At 36.9% G+C, this 21237-nt stretch overlaps 1 protein-coding gene across 3 annotated transcripts in view; it reads right to left on the bottom strand.

Moving 5' to 3' along the window:
• The window catches only part of TMEM209 (transmembrane protein 209), a 28963-nt gene extending 8543 nt beyond the window's left edge, over nucleotides 1–20420 (bottom strand). Inside the window, exons 1-10 of one of the 3 annotated variants that reach the window (XM_049714499.1) lie at nucleotides 20302–20420; nucleotides 19216–19352; nucleotides 19014–19072; nucleotides 18065–18196; nucleotides 17362–17603; nucleotides 11324–11525; nucleotides 7111–7286; nucleotides 6436–6507; nucleotides 3974–4070; nucleotides 1016–1141 (exon numbers count right to left, since the gene is read on the bottom strand). In XM_049714499.1, coding sequence (XP_049570456.1) covers nucleotides 1016–1141; nucleotides 3974–4070; nucleotides 6436–6507; nucleotides 7111–7286; nucleotides 11324–11525; nucleotides 17362–17603; nucleotides 18065–18196; nucleotides 19014–19072; nucleotides 19216–19352; nucleotides 20302–20367 — 1309 coding nt within the window. In that variant the 5' untranslated portion in view covers nucleotides 20368–20420. The other 2 variants (XM_033432462.2, XM_033432463.2) reach the window with 2 other exon arrangements.
• Between the last annotated feature and the right edge of the window lie 817 nt (nucleotides 20421–21237).

The raw sequence follows: 21237 nt of genomic DNA, 5'->3' as shown, positions 1-21237 counted from the left end.
GCCAATGCAGGGGACACAGGTTCGAGCCCTGGTCCAGGAAAATCCCACATGCTTTGGAGCAACTAAGCCCGTGCGCCACAACTACTGAGCCTGTGCTCTAGAGCCCACGAGCCACAACTACTGAATTCCTTTTGCCTAGACCCCGTGCTCCGCAACAAGAGAAGCCACTGCAATGAGAAGCCCGTGCACCACAACGAAGAGTAGCCCCCACTCGCCACAACTAAAGAAAGCCCACGCGCAGCAAAGAAGACCTAATGCAGCCATAAATAAATAAGTACGTAAGTCATGATAAATGTTTATTCCTAAGTAAGTCATGATAAATGTTTATTCCTAAACCTCAGTCCAAACCGAGACTAGAGAAGGGGCAACATTACATTTTCAAATTAAGATTTATGATAAATCTAAAGAGTGAAATACTATTTCTAAAACTTGTTTTAGTGATGAGAACATTTTACAGAGTTTATCCAAATAAATGTAGGGAGGCATAAAGAGAGTATGTGGGAGTACCAGGGAGGCTAAATTTCCTGAGACTCAAGTCAGTCTCCTCAGAAGATCATATTTCCCCCAAATAATCAGAATATAACAGAAATATAAAGAAGCAACGTATTACATATGACTTATAAAAATCGAAAGAAATAGGATCGGCATGCTGAAATTATAAAGAATGTCATTGTGGCATCCATTCTTGGTAGCTTAAGAATAGAAAATGAGTGAAATATTCATGTGAGCCCATTTAGCTCATATTTAAGTTTCACTATTTAGAACAAAATTAGTAATTAATGTATTCAAGGCTAACTACATTATTTTGACCATTTTTAAGCATACAGAATATAAAACTCAAAAGTTGTTCAAGTATAAGCCTTAATAAAGCCATTATTAAATACATATTTATAAAATAAGATCACACTTCAGTGATACTTATAATTAAAAAAAAATTTTGTTCCATTTTACCTGTATAAAATTTCAAACTAGTGAAAAAGCTCTCATTTTTTTCCCTCTTCAAATCAATAATTACCTTTGATCCTTTCAAACAAGTATTCCTGATTTGGCGTGAGGTCTAGATACTGCACGATTGTATTTAGAGTTGGAATGAGTGGAGCTTTGACCAGAGCAGCCTGCTTCAAGCTAGTAATACTAGCCTCTGTTAAAATTAAAACACACAGAAAACAGATTATTCCTCATGTGGATCTTTGAAAAAACTTCAAATGCTCTTCCTTCAATAGATGTTGAAGGAATAAAGGAAAGCAACGATAGTTTATCTTAACAAGCTGCATTATCTACTTTACCTACAAAATATTTGATCATTTCTGGCAAGGTGGCCAGAGTTAAACAAACACATGCATACTCCAAAAACAGCCAAATCCATTTTGCCAGATCTATAAACAACTAATAGAAGATTTTTGTGGAGTATATATAAAAAGACACATGAGAGCTTTCAAAATCAGGTTGAATTAAAAGTTGCCCATTATGCCAGTGACAAGTGAACACTTTTTATGAGTGATTTCGCTCATCACTTCATGAAAGACAACTATCCAAAGAAATGAATAAACCAACAAAAAGTTTCAAAATGTACAACCATACTAGTAATACCCAATGTTGGGAAAAAGGCTTTCTTATATGTGACATTATTGCTAGAATATAAATTGGTATAAGCTTTTTGAAGGGTTATGTATATTAAAAGCCTTAATATATTTATACCTATTGAACTTACAACTTCACTCCTAAGAAATTATCCTAAGGAAATAATTATGAATGTACACAAATATTTAGGTAAAAGGACATTTACTTACAGTATTATTAATAACAGCAAAGGGAAAATCTTCTAAATTTTAAATAATAAAGATCAGTTAAATACAATATATTACATACATAAAAAAGAAATACAAACTAGCCATAAAAATAGTACTGGAGAATATTTAACAAAATAGAAAAAGTAGAGGGAAAAAAGCAGGTAACAAAACAGTATGACCCCAATTTAATTAAAAATATATACATACATATGTACTATTTGCTCAACTCCTAAATATACACTTTTCACATTTTAATGTTGTTAAATTATGGTATAACTTACCATTGATATATATAGTATCATAGTATTTTTCTCCAAAAGGAATAAGTGATTTAAAACGATTGATTGTGGTTATCTACTGAAGCGCAATCATGGGTAATATTCTTTGTGTATTTCTGTACTTTCCAAATTTTCTACAATGAACATATGCATGTTGCTTTCACAGTGATAAAACAATGTTATTCTTTTTTAAAAAGCACATCACACTGGTAAAAATGTTGTGAAACATAACATATTTTTATAGCTTATAAAAAAGCTCAAAAAGGATAAGCATAGGTTCAAATAACATTACCAAGAAAGTAACCTTCTGACTTTGGAGTCAGAAAGCTCTGGCCTCAAATCACTGCTCTGTGACACTGGGCAAGTTACTTAACCTCTCTGAGTCTTAGTAGTCTGATCCATAAAATGTGGCACTAAAAGCTAGCTTTCAAGGTTAATGTGAGTGTTGTATACATTATATACAAAATATACGGATACTCAACACGTGGGTACTTTAGTGATGCACAACACTATACTTATTCCAGAGAATAAAGACTGATTAAAAAAAGATACCCAAAAGCAAGTAGAAAGTGTTAATGTGCAATCCAAAGCCCTTACATATTTCAAAGAGAAATTTATTCTCTAGAAAGCTGATTGACTAAAATATTCCTTATTTATTTTGAAACCTAATTATTTAACACTAAATAAGTTATAGTATATATATACTTTAGGCAAATTATATTACACAAAACCTTAATAATTTTATTTTTAGCAGATAAGAAAAATGTATTTTTCTTATATTGAAAAAAGGGGACTTTAAATTAGCACTGTACACATTTTTTATGCTTTGTACAATTTTAAATTAATATCTAATAAGAGACTTGTATCTTGACTATATAAAGAACACCTACAACTCAATAATAAAGAGACAAGTAACCCAATTTAAAAATAGGTAAAGGGGAAAAAAAACTGGGTAAAGGATCTGAAAAGATATTTTGCTTATGAAGATATATGAATGGACCAGCACATGAAAAGATGCTAAACATCATTAGCCATCAGGGAAATGCAAACTAAAAATACAATGTGATACCATTTCATATGCATTAGGATAACTGAAAAAGACACATAATAACAAGTATTGGCAAGGATGTGAGAAACTGGAGCCCTTATACACTGTAGGTGGGGATGTAAAATGGTGCAGCTGCTTTAGAAAACAGTCTGGCAATTCCTCAAAAGGTTAAACATGGATTTACCATATGGCTTAGCAATTCCACTTCTGGGTAATACCCAAGAGAAATTAAAATATATTCACACGAACATTTGTATGTATGTGTTCATGGCAGCATTATTCATAATAACCAAAAAAGTGAAAACAACCCAAATGTCAATCAAATGATGAACAGGTAAACAAAATGTGGTAGATCCAAACAATGGGATATTATTTGGCAATAAAAAGAAATGAAGTACTGATAAACACTACAACATGGATGAACCCTGAAAACATTGTTAAGTGAGAGAAGCCAGTCACAAACGACAACATATTGTATGATCCCATTTAGATGAAATATCCAAAACAGGCCTATATAATGAGACAGAAAGTAGGCTGGTAGTTGCCTAGGGCTGGAGGATGGGTGGTGGTTGGAAACGGGTCTATGGGGTTTCCTTTTGGGGTGATGAACTATTCAAACGTGACTGTGGGGATGGTTTGCACAACCCAAACCTTTGAATTGTAGACTTTAAATGGGTGAACTGCATATATCTCAATAAAACTGTTATATTTTTTAAAAAGTGATATTATAGACATTTAGTTTTTTTCTTCACTTCAAGATAACAAAAGGTGTTGTTAAATAGCCCATTACAAGAAGAAATTTTCCACTTGGCAGATTCACTGAAGGAACTCAAACGCTGGGCTCTATTTTCACATACCTCCTATTTGCAGCTCTGGACAACCCATTCGCCTCATTTGTGTGCTGACAGACTCAATCTCTTGTACAAGTGGCACTAATATTGTCTCATTGATCCACTAGGAAGAAATGAGGTAATGATTTTACACACGCAATTTTAAAGCATTTCTCAAATAATTATTTTCATGAAACTATTTTTGCTGTCTTGTACTTGAATATTAACAGAGTATAGTGAAAGAGAATGGAAGTAGCAGCTACCTGAAGTCTAGAGAGAGATAAGTAAATATGCTAACGGAGTATAACTTGACAAAGTTATATTCTTAAATCACATATGCCTATTTTTTAAAGATATAAAACTTTCAGCTACATGTTAAGTTTTTCTTAAATTCTTCTTTCTAGGATCATTATACTTAGCTAAAAGGATCATCTTCAGTTTACATTTCTAGGGTAATTATTCACACATTTACACATGTAGCATTTATACTGGTTTGTGATCAGTAGAATAGTTTTTAAAACTAAACATAACTTAGATTAACATTACATAACATAACATAACATAGATTAGCTCTCAGCAGGCTCACTCAATCCCCTAACCATGTGGAAAACAGATTTTACTGTATTTGAAACTAGTTTGTGAATATTACATATTCACTTTAGGACTAGGAATTTCAAATTCCACTTTGCATGGCTGATATCAAACTCATTCTGGGATGTGAAAAGACTGCCCAAGGAAATACCCCATCTAGTTTTTGTGTTATGTGTTTTGTGTTTGTTCACAGCAACTTCAACCACCATTTCTGTTTCCACACTTCTGTTTAACCATAAAGTAGAAGGATGAAAACAAGCTTCAGATCAAATACAAGTCTATACAATTCATTATAAAATTTTTGAATTAAAAAGCCTCTGAAAATGAAGTGTTTTTATAATTTATTTAGCAAGAAAATTTGATATACTGGCAAGACCTGAACTGAATTCCTGTGAAGCTATTATTAGACTTTATCCTACCTAGTGTGACAGTTTATATGCTCTGCTGCAGAAACATTAATGTGGTTGATTACTGAGTACTAACAAGACCCTGCTACTGTATTACAAAATATATGGTATATGCATATACTGCTTTTTAAAAAAAACTACAAAAAACCCTAAATTTCAGAACATTGTAGCCTAAGGAATTCAGGTAAAGGACTGTGTTTGTATTTCTTCTAAGCTAATACTTCTGACCAAGACTTTATAAATATATTAACATTTTTAGATAAGCCTATGAGTGGAAATAAAAGAAAGTACAGTTCTAGGACATCATTTCACTTGTTCATTCTTCCAACATTTATTAAGTGTATCCTACTTGCCAGCCACTCCTAGCCTGCAACAAAATTATCTACTAGCTCCAGGAGAGAGATCTAGGCCTCATTCCCAGAAAACCTGATTGAGTAGTTCTAGGGCTGGCTCTGGAATTCTTATTCAAAAAAGCCAATCAGGCTTCTGGTTCAAGAAAGTAGGCTACTACTTTCAGCACTCCTTCTTGATACCCTATTTAAATTATAGTAAAAGAATAAAAAAGGGGCTTCCCTGGTGGCGCAGTGGTTGAGAATCCGCCTGCCGATGCAGGGGACAAGGGTTCGTGCCCCAGTCTGGGAAGATCCCACATGCCGCGGAGCAGCTGGGCCCGTGAGCCATGGCCGCTGAGCCTGCGCTCCACAACGGGAGAGGCCACAACAGTGAGAGGCCCGCGTACCGCAAAAAAAAAAAAAAAAAAAAAAGAATAAAAAAGAACAAGTGATTTCAACATATTTCTAGAAACTATACAGTGGGTGGATGAGTGTTGAAGGATCAAACAGTGGAAGAAGCGGCAGCCTCTACAGAATCTAAGTGGAGGGGCTTCCTGCAGTGAAGGAGGGGCCAATTCGCCCCCCTGGAATCCGGACAAATGGGTACTACAGAGAACAACAGAAAGAGGCAGGGTTGAAACCAGGGAACTAACTCACTCTGTATATGCAAGAGCTGGCCTTGCCAACCTCTAGGCCAAAGATTAGAAGGTTCTTCTTTAGAAAAATCGAAGAAATTGATATACTCTGAAGTAGCTTCAAGCATATGTTATGTTCTCTAACTCTGAAGTTTTCTGACATAAAGGACCTCATTTTTGCTCCCCTCACATTTCTGGACACATAACAGACTGACAGGAAAGCTCTTTGAAAAGTAAAATTGAGATGTTGGGAAAGGGAAAATCTTAGCAACTAAATACACTGTTCCTTTATCCACTCAAAATACACTGATTTGCTAAATACAGAAGGAAAAAAAATCCCCAAGAATACGGACACTATATGGTAAACGTCATGTTTATTCTTATATATGTGCCACACATATTGTACTTTTAATAATACTTAATTCTGATATTCTAATAATTAACATCTCTAACTGATATTCTAACAACATACTTTGTACATTAAGAGGCACTAATATTGTCCAAAGAGTAATGTCAGAACTTACATTTCTGAACTTGGCTGTCCATGAATCCATATGATCAAGAAGTTGTCTATTCATAGTCACTCTTGCCCAGACCTATTAAAAATGTTTAAAATGAACAACCAAATAAAATGCCAGTTATCAATCATTCCTTCCCCCACCCTCAGAAATATTTGGAATACTTTGGAAAAAACTTCATGAATATCAATACTGATCTAATTAATATGCAGTAGTTGCAATTCATGCACACATATATATTTAAAATTCCTTACATTGATATGTTTGAAGAACATTCTTCTTGCTTTTAAGAACAAAATTTAAATCCTTTATTTGCTTTTAAACTGATGAAGTTACAGAATATCAAATGTTCTAATCTAAATGTATTTCAAGAGCAAGAGTCTTGTATATGCTAATAAGTACAAGTAGATACCTGAGATACCTTTTCAATATAAATGAGTGCAGAAAAATGTTTTAGGCAGGAAAGTAATGTTAACTATGTGTCATAAAGAGTAAAACGTACAATATAATTCAGTTTTGGGTACACAAACTTAAGGAGTCTTTCTACCGTTTAATGTGTGCCAGATTTATGTTTCTAGCCAGTAGAAGTGGAGGTTACAGAAAAAAAAGTTCCAGAAGAAGAAAAGACTTTCTAACAATCTGTAAATCATAAATATCAAGTCATTTTTATTTTCCATTTACCTCCTCTGCAGCTTGTTTAGAACTGAGATCAGCTTCATCTTTGTTAGCACATGGGGCCTGAGACCTACAGGCAAGCTGATACTGAAACTTCTTTAAAGTTTGTGCATAATCCCCCATAAAACGACTGTGGTTCCAGAAAGTAGGACTGGTGGAAGGCGAAGTAGAATCTGGGCTTCCTACAATGATTAATTTAAAGATTATCAGTGTGTTGTAGTAATTTTGATATCTGGAGCTGCTATATGAACTCTGGGTATCCAGGAATCTGGATGGCAATGGCAATCAAAGACGAAGCCTCGGGCTTCCCTGGTGGTGCAGTGGTTGAGAGTCCGCCTGGCGATGCAGGGGACACGGGTTTGTGCCCCGGTCCGGGAAGATCCCACATGCCGTGGAGCAGCTGGGCCCGTGAGCCATGGCCGCTGAGCCTGCGCGTCCCGAGCCTGTGCTCCGCAACGGGAGAGGCCACAACAGTGAGAGGCCCGCGTACCGCCAAAAAAAAAAAAAAAAAAAAAAAAAGACAAAGCCTCCTCTCCTCCCTGCTCCCAACGTTCTCTCTTCTTCAGAGAAATGGAAAATTAAAAAGAACATTTTCTGAGCAGTATCACTTTGAAAGCCATATGCTCTCTAAGTGGCTGAAAGTGTCTGTTTATTTTTGTTGTAAAATTAAGCTTGTTTCATTCTCTAAGACTTTCAAATGATTCAGAGAGAAACAAAAGACAAATTTCTTCAGGAAATAAATAGGCTAAGGAGTTCTTGCTTGAATTTTTGGAAGCTCTTTCTGAATGGGATAATTACAGCCTCTTATTAATAAACTAGTCTTTTGGCTAGCAGCTAAACTCACTCTTCCCTGTACTACACTGTGTTCTATTTATAGTCTGTAGTAATTCCTGCCTTGTATTAAGAGACCATCTGCTGATTACACTTCTAAATTTATAAATTTACTTTTAGGAAATGTAAATAGTCAAATTTAGGGACTTAATACTACAGAGGAATCTACCACAGTACTTATCACACTTTAAGGCCTGTTTCTTTTTCCAAATAAAATTTGAGCTCTTTGAGGGCAGGGAGTATTTTTTTTCCCGAGCATCTAGCCCAGTTCCTGAATAAAGAGCAAATTTTCAACGACAACTATATGATACTTATGAAGAGTTTATTTTTTCAGAGTTTACCTGATATCAAAAGTATCAATTAATATTTTATACCCTCACACAAAAGTCACAAATAAAAACTAGTTTTTTTTTATCTTAGCAGAATTTTTAAAAGGAATGACTGTAAAATAAACTGTTTTTCTAGTGATGTTTACAGGCACAAAAGATGAGAAATCATGAAAGGAATATGTGGCAGTATTTCAAGTCACAGCATCAAAACCTTGAAGGTTAGCCAGTCTTGTGCTAGTAGCACTGGTGAAAGTAGTTTCATGCTGACATGAAAATAAATAATTACATATAATAAATACCACACTTGGGGTAAAAAAATTTCAAGTAGGACTTCTGGTAACACTGACTTAGAGGAATGAATTAATGTCAAGAAAAGAAGTTTTAAAAAAGCACAAATGATTTAATAAATAGGGAATAAAAAAGGAAGGTAAGAGACATGGTCATGATAGAGCACAAAGTTTATCCTATTTTGATTAATTATTTTGACTATTAACTTTGAAAATGATAATCAAGCTTTCTGAGAGAAAACTTGAACTAAAATTTCAATAAAGTGTGGCTTTAGATGACAAAAGAAGTTTTATACAGATGACAGAAATATGTTTTTATATCTGTTGTACATTAGCCAAAGTACAAGGAAAATATATATAGCAAGTGACACAATAGGGCTTCTTTGTAATGACCACCACCACCAAAATAGCACAAAACCTGTAGCTGGAGAACCACAAAGACCAAAGAATCAAAGCACAAAGAGATTTGGAAGTCTGGCAACATAACAAATCAGGTAACCTGAAACATCTCCAGATATATATATGCTTATCAAATAAAATATATAATTTAAATGAATAATGGAGCTTGCAATAATGTAAGAGGAAGAGTCACTGGCTAAAAATGAAGAGGGAATTGAAAGTCACGGTGGCCAGTGGCCTGCATGTGAGCTGATGCCGTGGCTGCTCTGGAGCATTTTGTAGGCTTTGGGAAACCTATCAGCTTTGATTTCAGTGCCTGGGAACTGGAAATGTGGATACAGGTCCAGGAGAGGTAGACAGCTGGACTGAGACCTTCTTCCTGTCTCTATTCCCTGCACCCTGCATAGAGCCAGGAACCTCAAAGGGCCACATTCTCAGTGGATAAGGAAAAAACATCTGTCCACTGACACCAGGAAATAATAAGGAAGCTTGTCTCTCTTAGGCTGTTTAAAAAGAAACCCCCAGAGATTTAAAAATTACAGATCTATCTTCACATGGGTTTATAGTGCCCGTTTACACTCCCTGTGAGGTCCAGGAACCTCCAAGCCCCAAAATTACTTAAGTTAGTTCAAGGTCAATGATGTTCCTTAGGCACCCGGTAGAGGCAAATATAAAACTGCTAGCAGGAAACAAGGCTTCCATCCAGCCTGCCTAGGACAGAAAAAGCACAGATAAAATTCTTCTGAAGATGAGCTTACCAAAAACAAACAAAAATTACATAAATCACAGGGAAACATGTCTCCAAGCAAATGAGTCAACAAGAAAAAAATGTTAGCATGTAATCTCCAAGAACTTTAGATAACTGAACTACTTGACAGAGACTTTTAAAAAGCACGTTTAAAGTGATTGAGATAGGAAAAAGAATTGAAAATATAAGAACAAAACAAGATACTCTAAATCAGGCATATCTGAAAGAGAACCAAATGAAACTCTGAAAACTGAAAAAAGAAAAGAAGACAAAGAGCTCAATGAGTTAGTTAAACAGCAGTTCAGACACCACTGAAGAAAGAACTATCAGTCCAAACTGGCTAAAACAAACAAACTGTGGGGGGGCTTCCTGGTGGCGCAGTGGTTGGGAGTCCGCCTGCCACTGCAGGGGACATGGGTTCGTGCCCCGGTCCAGGAGGATCCCACGTGCCGTGGAGCGGCTGGGCCTGTGAGCCATGGCTGCTGGGCCTGTGCGTCCGGAGCCTGTGCTCCGCAACGGGAGAGGCCACAACAGTGAGAGGCCCATGTACCGAAAAAAATAAAAAAATATTAAAAAATTAATAGGGTACAGATCAAAATCTCTAGCCAGAGTACAATTAACTTAGGAAAAAACAGATAACAAAGCCTTTCATTTCACACACTTGGAAATTAAAAGCAACACCAATCACCAATAATACTTCCAAACAATATTTCTAAATAACTCCTATATGTCAACGAAGAAATAAAAATGCAAGTCAGAAAATACCTGGATATGACAAAAATATGTAGAGGGTACATAGGGTTCTTTGTATTCCACTCTATAATTTTCGGTATCCTTGAAATATTTCAAAATTTAAAAAGAAAAAAAAGCATGTATCAACAAATAACAAGATAATATTGATTTGTTTCTTTGACATTTGTGGCACTTTCAGGCAAAATTAAATTAAAAATCAATAGAGAGATTTCAAGTGACACAAAGAGCCATGGTCCAATAATTGGCTTCCTCACTGTGGCCATGCTTTAGCACCTAATGTGCTTTCTGTGAAAGTTCCTGAGGGGGAAAAATCATTACTCGGCTCAATAGCCTAACTTGGTTTCAATAATAGACTTTGTAATAATCAAATCCACCCCAAATAGATTAAGATTTGCTAACACTGCTTCCCAAGGCAAACTAGAGACAAGTTAAAAAATGTTCCAAAAACAACAGCACTTCTGGAGTAAATCCATGCTCTCTCCAGCCTCCCTGCCACACCAACCTTCCCAAGGACTACCTGAAAGGAGACAACTATCACTTCACGAAGCTCTGCTGCGGACCGCATCAAAAACAGTTTTATGACCTCAACTTTTAAACAAATTATAACTTACACGAAAAAGCTTTCAATAGTAATGTAGACAAAAGGTTCAAGATTTCCGTTAACTCAGCTATATTTTACATCTTAAATTTTGGTGAACTTAATTCTTCTAACTGAACAAAATACAAAACCAAAATGTATTTCTCTCCTAAGCTACACAAGGTGTATTACTAAAGGACTTAAACATTTATGTATGGGATCAAAGTAAAGGTTGAAGATAACGTAAAATGACACAAAAATACGTACAATAGATCTAAATAAAATATATATGTACCCAGCTTAACTCTATGCTGTTTCTCTTCTTCACTTCTAAGAAAAGTATCCAAGGTTCGTAGGTCTGTCATGTAGTCTTCTTTGTCAGTAGGGGAGTTGTAGACGGTGGGTGAAGAACGGTAGCGAGATCTCAATCCACTGTTCTCCACTGGTCCAACAGTGGTAGGGTATGGAGAAGATGGAGAGGGACTATAGCTGGCCAACTATACAAAATAAAAGAACTTTATTTTATTTTTCTTTAACTAAAATTTCTTTGTTTTGGTTTTTGACTTTCAAAGAGCACACACCAATTAGAATGGCCAAAATCCAGAGCACTGACAACACCAAATGCTGGCAAGGATGTACAGTAACAGGAACTTGGATTCATTGCTGGTGAGAATGCAAAACAGTCACTTTGGAAGACAGTTTGGCAGTTTCTTACAAAACTAAACGTACTATTACCATAACAAACATCCTCCTCCTTGGCATTTACCCCCCAAAGCTGAAAATTTATGTCCATACAAAGACCTGCACACAGACGTTTATAAGAAACTTTATTCGTAACTGTCAAAACTTGGAAGCAACCAAGATGTCCTTCAGTAGGTCAGTGGATAAACTGTGGTACATCCAGATGATGGAATGTTATTCAGCACTAAAGGAAATGAGCTAGCAAGCCATGAAAAGACGTGGAGGAAACTTAAATGCATATTACTAAGTGAAAGAAGCCAATCTGAAAAGGCTACATATTGTATGATTGTGGAAAAGGTTGGGGTAGGGGTAGGATGTATAAGCAGAGCACAAAGGATTTTTAGGGCAATGAAATTACTCTGTATGAAACCATAATGGTGGATACATGTCATATGTTTGTCCAGACACATTGACCGTACACCACCAAGAGTGAATGCTAATGTAAACTATGGACTCTGGGTGATAATGATGTGTCAGTGCAGGCTCTTCTATTCATACAACTCTGCAGCAAGATGTTGATAGTGGGGGAAGCTGTGCCTGTGCCGGGGGCAGGGGTACACAGAAAATCTCTTTTCTATTCCTCTTAATTCTGCTGTGAACGTGAAACTGTTCTAAAAATAGTCTATTTTCCAAAAAAGTAATATATGTATATTTTATTTTATTTTTTTTTGCGGTATGCGGGCCTCTCACTGCCGTGGTCTCTCCCATTGTGGAGCACAGGCTCCGGACGCGCAGGCCCAGTGGCCGTGGCTCACGGGCCCAGCCGCTCTGCGGCATGTGGGATCTTCCCGGACCAGGGCACGAACCCGTGTCCCCTGCATCAGCAGGCGGACTCTCAACCACTGCGCCACCAGGGAAGCCCTATATGTATATTTTAAAAAATGAAAAGCATAAAGAAAATAAGCCATACTTGTAACTCTACCACCTAGAGATACTATAATCCTTTTTCACATTTCATGTATTTTCAACTCTTTAAATGTACATATATGTTAATATATTTTTGTTTTTATATAATTGAGATAATACCCTTTAGCATTATATTGTTTTTTTAAAGTTAACAAGAATTTTTCTATAAAAATCCTTTGTAAATATTCTTACTAGCTATATAATACTTCGTAATACAAATCTATCATAATTTATTTTTACATTCTTATATTCTAGACATTTGGATTGTCTAAAATTTTTGGTTACTGTGAATAATGTTATGATCAGCATCTTTGTGCATAAATCTTAGCTTAATTTCTGATGACTTCCTTTAGGAGATCCCTAGAACTGAAATGACTTGACCAAAGCATATGAACATTTTTAATACACATTTCCATTCTATTAAATGAAAATGTTGTACTAAGTTATACTCCTATCAGAAGAGAATAGATAGGAATACCTATTTTGGTATGTGTCCATCAGCATTACTATTTAAAAATATTTATGATATATAAAATTCTAAAAAATGTATATTTAATTTGCATTTTCCTTATAAAGTTAAACACCTTAAAAATACAATTACTTGTCAGTAGTATTACCTATTATATTAACTACTTACTCCAGTACGTTGACAATTTTTTTTCTACTGGGGTTTCATGATCAATTTATATTAGTTTGTAATAAATTAAGGATTAACAAATTTTATAATATTTAATGCTGTTTACAAATAAAAATGTTAATCCTCTTCCACATTGATTTTTCTTTTATTTCAATTAACATGTTAAATCCTTATATATAGTGACTGTATTTGGGTTACTGTTTCATTAACTGGTTTTATCTTGCTCAAGGGGCACAATATTTTATGATTCATTTACATTACCTTATTTCACCCTCTCAGTAAGTGGTAAATATTATTACTGTATTAATTTTAGGTATAAGAGGTTAGGTAACTTCTCAAGATCATACCAGGACACCATTCCAGGTTTCTGACTCTATTCTGTTCGAAGGCAGTGATTTCCACCATTCTGTCTTCCAGGTCACTTATCCATTCTTCTGTCTCAGTTATTCTATTATTCCTTCTAGTGTATTTTTCATTTCAGTTATTGTATTGTTCATCTGTTTGTTCTTTAGTTCTTCTAGGTCTTTGTGAAACATTTCTTGCATCTTCTCAATCTTTGCCTCCATTCTTTTTCCGAGATCCTGGATCATCTTCACTATCATTATTCTGAATTCTTTTTCTGGAGGGTTGCCTGTTTCCACTTCATTTAGTTGTTTTTCTGGGGTTTTATCTGGGACATAATCCTCTGCTTTTTCATTTTGTCTAACTTTCTGTGATTGTGGTTTTCGTTCTGCAGGCTGAAAGACTGTAGCTCTTGCTTCTGCTGTCTGCCCTCTGGTGGATGAGGCTATCTAAGAGGGACTGGGTCTTTCTCTGGTGGGCAGGGCCATGCTCAATAAAACTTGTCTGCTGATGGGTGGGGCTGTGTTCCCTCCCTGTTAGTTGTTTGGCCCAAGGTGACCCAGCACTGGAGCCTACAGGATATATGGTGGGGCGGCCCCCAGGAGGGCTCACGCCAATGAGTACTTCCCAGAACTGCCGCTGCCAGTGCCCCTGTCCCCACTGTAAGCCTCAGCCACCCCCCACCTCTGCAGGAGACCCTCCAACACTAGTGGGTAGGTTGGTTCAGTCTCCTATGGGGTCACTGCTCCTTCCCCTGGGTCCTGGTGCACACAAGACTTTGTGTGTGCCCTCCAAGAGTGGAGTCTCTGTTTCCCCCAGTCCTGTGGAAGTCCTGCAACCAAATCCTGCTGGCCTTCAAAGTCAGATTCTCTGGGGATTCCTACTCATGTTGCCAGACCCCCTAACATGGGGCTCAGAACTTTCACTCCAGTAGGAGAAGTTCTGTGGTATAATTGTTCTCCAGTTTCTGGGTTGCTCACCTGGTGGGTATGGGATTTGATTTTATTGTGATTGCGCCCCTCCTACTGTCTCAATGTGGCTTCTCCTTTGTCTTTGATTGTGGGGTATCTTTTTTGGTGAGTTCCAGCATCTTCCTTTCGATGGTTATTCAGCAGTTAGTTGTGATTTCAGTGCTCTCACAAGAAGAGATGAGCACATGTCCTTCTACTCTGCCATCTTGAACCAATCTCCTCCAGTTTTCTAACTCTGGAGCTTACACATCTAACATGTTTTATTGGATCAGAATGATCTGTTCATACAATAGCAAAATGTTGAAAACTGTTGAAGATGGGTAATAGATACACAGGAGTTCACTATACTTGTCCCTTCATTATTGTGTGTGTTTGAAAATTTCCATAATCAAAAGTTTAAAAAGTAATTGTTTCTTGAAAATTTAAAAGAACTCAGTGGTAAAACTTCTGGGCCCTAATGTGTTCTGTGGATGTATTTGATTAATAGTTTTAAAATTTTCTTCCTTATTTAGGTTTTCTACTACTTTGTCAATTTTACCATTTTATTTTTTTTTAACATCTTTATTGGAGTATAACAGCTTTACTATGGTGTGTTAGTTTCTGCTTTATAACAAAGTGAATCAGCTATACATATACATATGTCCCCATATCTCTTCCCTCTTGCATCTCCCTCCCTCCCTCCCTATCCCACCCCTCTAGGTGGTCACAAGCATCAAACTGATCTCCCTGTGTTATGCAGCTGCTTCCCACTAGCTATCTATTTTACGTTTGGTAGTGTATATACGTCCATGCCACTCTCTTCGTCCCAGCTTACCTTTCCCCCTCCCTGTATCCTCAAGTCCATTCTCTAGTAGGTCTGCATCTTTATTCCCATCTTGCCCCTAGGTTCTTCTGACCATTTTTTCTTTTTCTTTTTTTTTTTTTTTAGATTCCATATATATGTGTTAGCATATGGTATTTGTTTTTCTCTTTCTGACTTACTTCACTCTGTATGACAGTCTCTAGGTCCATCCACCTCATTACAAATAACTCAGTTTTGTCCCTTTTTATGCCTCAGTAATATTCCATTGTATATATGTGCCACACCTTCTTTATCCATTCATCTGTTATGGACACTTAGGTTGCTTCCATGTCCTGGCTACTGTAAATAGAGCTGCAATGAACATTTTGGTACATGACTCTTTTTGAATTATGGTTTTCTCAGGGTATTTGCCCAGTAGTGGGAATGCTGGGTCGTATGGTAGTTCTGTTTTTAGTTTTTTAAGGAACCTCCATACTGTTCTCCATAGTGGCTATATCAATTTTAGCATTTTTTTCTCCAGAAAAATAATTATTAATTTCATTAATTTTTCCAAAGTATTACTTTGATTCAACAGACACATATAGCATCTATATTCCATACACTGTGCTAAGGGAACAAAGATGAGTAAAAACACATAATCTTGTGCTCAAGGTTATAATATAGTAGAAAACAAGATAATTAAGCAATGTTATGAGCTTTATGTACAGAGCTAATTAGTAGATACTAATAATAATTTTTAAGAAATAAAAATAACTTAAATATTCAAGAGTAAACTAGGGTATATCCACTAGATGAGTATTAAGTAGGCATTAAACAGAAATTATGTTTGGGTGGTAGGATGATGAGTGATTTTTTTCTACTAATTTCCTAACTTTCCGTAATGATCATATGGTACTTTTCCCATGAAAACAAAGTAAAACTATTTTAAAAAGTCATATTTACCTATGGGTTATAAATTACCCTCATAATATTTAACTTATACAAAATTTTCTAAATTCCATTACTTGCCAAAATTATTATTAGGTAACCAGTAGTATGGAATTTCATTACAAAGAATATTATGTAAAAGGGTAAGGGCAGACAGTGTGTTGATTTCATTTCCAGATATTTCTCATTTAACTATAGAGATATTAGTCTAACTAGTGTCAGCATCTGAATATGTTACCATCCCAGGAATTCCCTGGCGGTCCAGTGGTTAGGCCTCCGTGCTTCCACTGCAGGGAACACGGGTTCAATCCCTGGTCAGGGAAGTAAGATCCTGCAAGCCACGTGGTGTGGCCAAAAAAAAGTACTTGAAAATGTGACCATCCCTCTTTTAACGTCTATTTTATAACCTTATGCATCAGGCAGGAGTCACATTTCAAATTTGTCAATTTTGTTTCTATCAAGCCTAAAAATTAAAACTAAAGTCCACTTTACTGTGGGAGATGGTATGAAGGTTTCTAATCATCCTATGGAGAGTATTCATACTCCAGAGTCAAGTTACATGACAATCCCAGTTTCTAGCTTAGAAGATACTCCAGTATGATGAAAAGCATTAATATTCTATAAGAATATATAAAAGTTTCACATAAAGAAGCAAAGAAAGAGGGAAAACATGAGTAAAGGAAACTAGAGTAGAAAATCATCATAATTTCAACTTGTTTTAAAGACTGCAGAAAAATCCTAGATGGTGAACCTCAGTTCGTTATCTTTTCAAAAGCTAAATCTTTTCTTTTGTTTTAAGATGTGATATAAAGAACTTCTAACTGCTGTCAGGAAATCTGGCTTCTATTCTTAGCTCTTAAATGGGCAATTTGGGCAAGTCAATTATCCACTGGTCCTGGGTTTCTTCATTGATAAAAGAAGGAGTTTCGACTCACTAGATGATTTTCAATTCAAACCTCCCAATTCTAAAATGGTAATGTGATTGGCCAAGAGAAAAGAGTCATTACCTTGTTATAACCACTGATGGGTGAGTAGGTCACTCCAGGGCTATAAGAACCACTGCCACCTGATGACAGACCTTGTAGCTGAGGGCTGTATCCAGTTATACAGCTGGTGGTGAACTTGGGGCTGGTACTGGGTGAGCGAGATGGGCTATAACTTAATACACTCTGACCCTGAATTGAAGGAGAAGGTGGAGAGGGAGGGATTTGGGGTGCTGCCAGATCACGTGGAGGAGTAGTCTGTACAGCTAGAAGGAACAAACAAATAATTGTAAGTATAAATAAAATTTCTATGAAAACAGATTTAATGAACTGAATCTTTTCCTTCAGGAAAAGGGCAAGTAATAGAGTGACCTGGTTGTTAAATTACATAAAGTATTACTACCAAAGGACACAAATGGTTGTTTACCATTTCCATAGAGTTCAAAATAAGAAATTGGCTTTAATGTAGCAAGAGTTAGTAATTTAAGTTTAACAGTAATTAAACAATGGAACAAAATTCCATGAGACTGTGAATGTTACTCAATTTATATAAATAGGAAAGATAATCATTGATCTTAAGACCATTTATTGTAGAACTGTTAAATACAGTTGAACCAGATGGCCTTAGGAGTCCCTTCTAGCTGAGTCTATGAGAAGAGAAAATTAAATTGAGAAAGATTTATTGCCAACCTTTCACCCACCTTTGCAAAAGATATGAAACACTTACCAGCTGTTTTCAACCCTAAAAGTGTTTGCTGTCCAGGGCTAACAACCAGACTTGTTGGTGCCACAGTGTACTTGAAATATCTCCAAAAATCAAATAAAGCGTTTAGGCTGAAGAGAAATCCAAGGGCAAGCTCTGGAAGAGAACAATTTATTTATTTTTTAAAAGGGGGGTGGAACATTTAAAGGGGGGAAACAAAACCATGCATACTTTAGCAGATTAACAACAAAATTGAAAACTATCTTCTTATTCCTAAGAGTTACCACTTCACTTAATGAATGTCTATTATGTGTAGGGCATTTACCAGTGAGTTTCAAAATATTATCACTAATCTTTACAAGCTTTTACAGTAAACATTTTCATCTTTGTTTTAAAGATCAACCACCAGTTGTAAAGAAGTCAAGTGACTTTTGCAGTAGCTCACAGCTAGTTATTGAAGCCATGATTCTAACTCAGGTATGCAGATTCCAAAACTCTTGCTCTTCCACTTGCCACACCACTTCCCTATCACAGACTTTAGCTTAATGTATGTATTAGACTTTGGAATTTACTTCAATGGCCATAAGGACCCTTTATACCCAAGGACTACTGAAGAGCAGACAGAGAGGAAGGATGAGGAAACTGAGGAAGTCATCAATGGAGTAGAAATCGGGTTGATCTTGAAAGGTGAAAAAGTAGAGAAGTAGGGAAGGCAATTGAGGGAGACAAATACAAACACAAATCTTACCAGCTCCAAACTTTATTTTTCCTGATTATCTGGAATCGTATTATTAATTTGATTGTCTCTTCTACTAGAATATTCCTTGTTCCCTTCCTGGTGTATTCCCAGTTTTGGGAACACAGCAGGCACTCAAATATTTGTCGAATAAAGGAATGAATACTAAGCTGAATTAAACTGGAACACAGTTTTTCACTGGGAGTAACTACATTGCAGTGAAAATTAATTACTTACCTATATACCAGAGGGGCCAGTATCTCACATTATAATATAAACTACACATTCTTCCAGTCCTGAAAAAATTAAAAAGGCTTTTTAATAGTAACAAAACAAAACCAAACCACACCAAAAATTAAAACAAACACAAAACCTGTGGAACCAACCATTGGCCTCTTAAATTTTCACTTTTCCCTCCCTTTTTGGCTAATTAACTTACATTTCAGTATATATCATTCCAGCCATAGATACATTTAGGAGTCCCCAGGCTAAAACCACTTTCCTAGCTTCTGTTTCTTTTCTCATCTTGATGGTTCTGTCAATAAGGGAAGCACTAGGGTTTGGCTCCCCTTGCATCTGTTCAAAATCAAAAAGTAGAATTAATTAAAAGAAACTACTTCTCCATTTAAGAAATCAAACTTGTTATAAGGTAACTAAAAATTGCATCTACTTTTCCTCATCTTCAAATGTCTTTCCTAACTTTTTCTAATTTTAATATTAGTATATGAAAAGGGAACCCTAAATTACAGCTTCATTGGCACCACACTGTAATCAACAGAGAACTGGCTCTTTCCTTCAGAGAATAATTTAACACTTCCAATAAAGAAAAATATCTTATTTTGTAATTTAAGGGTTAGTGGTTATGCTTGCAATTACGCCCTGTTGTGTTTTTGGAATATGTCACAAGGACTAGGCCAAGGGCTATAAGAAATTCAAAATACCAAGTTTTGGGAGAAAGTATTCCAAATAAGATATGTCATTACTCTCCTCCCACATGCTCGTGCATAAGTCATTAACTGCCTATGATCTTTATTTAACAACTCTGCACACGACCGACACACGCCAGAGATCTCTGATTCGTGTTGCTGATAAAATATAGGGATTTAAGTTTGAGAAGGGCGAATACTCATGGTGTGAAGGGGATACGGGTGAGTTGGGGAGAGTGCGCAGTTTTGGTCCACATTAGGATTTATTATTTCCTCTGTCTGTTTTCCTAGGCCTCATCTCTTGCAGACAAGTGTTAAGACTTGTTCCAGATACATGGAGTCGTCTCCCACAGAGTAAGAGCAGTACCCTTCCCGCCACCCTGCCCCCGAGTCAACACTACCCAATGCGGAGAGCTTCCCTCCCTGGCTCTCGCAGCACAAACTTTACGGCTTCTTTCCTCCCTTCCACCACGGGTAGTGGAAGGTCTGGCCACACTCCCCTTTGGCTGAACCCTCGGCAGGTCCACACGCACGTTAACTCCCACGGCCCGCGTGGACTCAAGAGTCCAAACACCACAAAGATAATCCCGAAAACGCACCGCGTTCTTCGCCCGGAAACGGCTGGCTCGCGCCACTCTCCACTGCACATGCGCGAAGCCAAGCATTAAGGCGAAAGCGACCGGCTTGTGGAGCTACAGTTACAGGAAGTACGAGACTCTTTCTTCTCGCGAGAAGAGGGGAGTTGGGGAGGGACAGGGGCTAGGAGCGTTACCAGGGAAACAGCCGTTGGATTTGTGGCGCCAGCTCAGGTGAGGGGAGAAAGCTCAGCCGGAAAAATTCAGACCAGGTTCTGAGCCCGCAGTAAAAAGTAATAACTATAAGAAGCTGAATTTCTATATATTAATATAACTTTAGCTTCCTTAGGGCGCTTATGGACACATTTTTTTTTGTTTTCGGTACGCGGGCCTCTCACTGCTGTGGCCTCTCCCGTTGCGGAGCACAGGCTCCGGACGCGCAGGCTCAGCGGCCATGGCTCACGGGCCCAGCCACTCCACGGCATGTGGGATCTTCCCGGAGCAGGGCACAAACCCGTGTCCCCTGCAACGGCAGGCGGGCTCTCAACCACTGCGCCACCAGGGAAGCCCTATGGACACATTTTAAAGCAGATTTTATTAAGCGGGGTGGCCAAGTGTAGGATACAGAGTACTTGATGATGGGTCCAGACACCATCAGCAATGACAAAGCATTTCTCATACCTCTGTGTTTTAAAAAAAAAAAAAAAAATTAAGTGTTCTGACCCGATGTAAATTCTAAAATATCCGTGTAACGAGGGTGCAGCAGTAACAAGAAAAACCAAATTGTTTTGTTAAAGTTGTTAGTGGTTTTGAGGGGTTTTTTTCTAAAAAAACCCACTCTTTACTTTTCCTGCATATTCTTTGGAAGAATTTCTAATCCTGAGGAAAAGGTTCATCAGGGAGTTCAGTTTGCTTTTTTTTTTTTTTTAACATCTTTATTGGGGTATAATTGCTTTACAA

This window comes from Orcinus orca, chromosome 9 (genome assembly GCF_937001465.1).
Source record: "Orcinus orca chromosome 9, mOrcOrc1.1, whole genome shotgun sequence".
NCBI classification, from domain to species: Eukaryota; Metazoa; Chordata; class Mammalia; order Artiodactyla; family Delphinidae; genus Orcinus; species Orcinus orca.
This window is presented reverse-complemented; position numbering and strand designations above follow the sequence as displayed.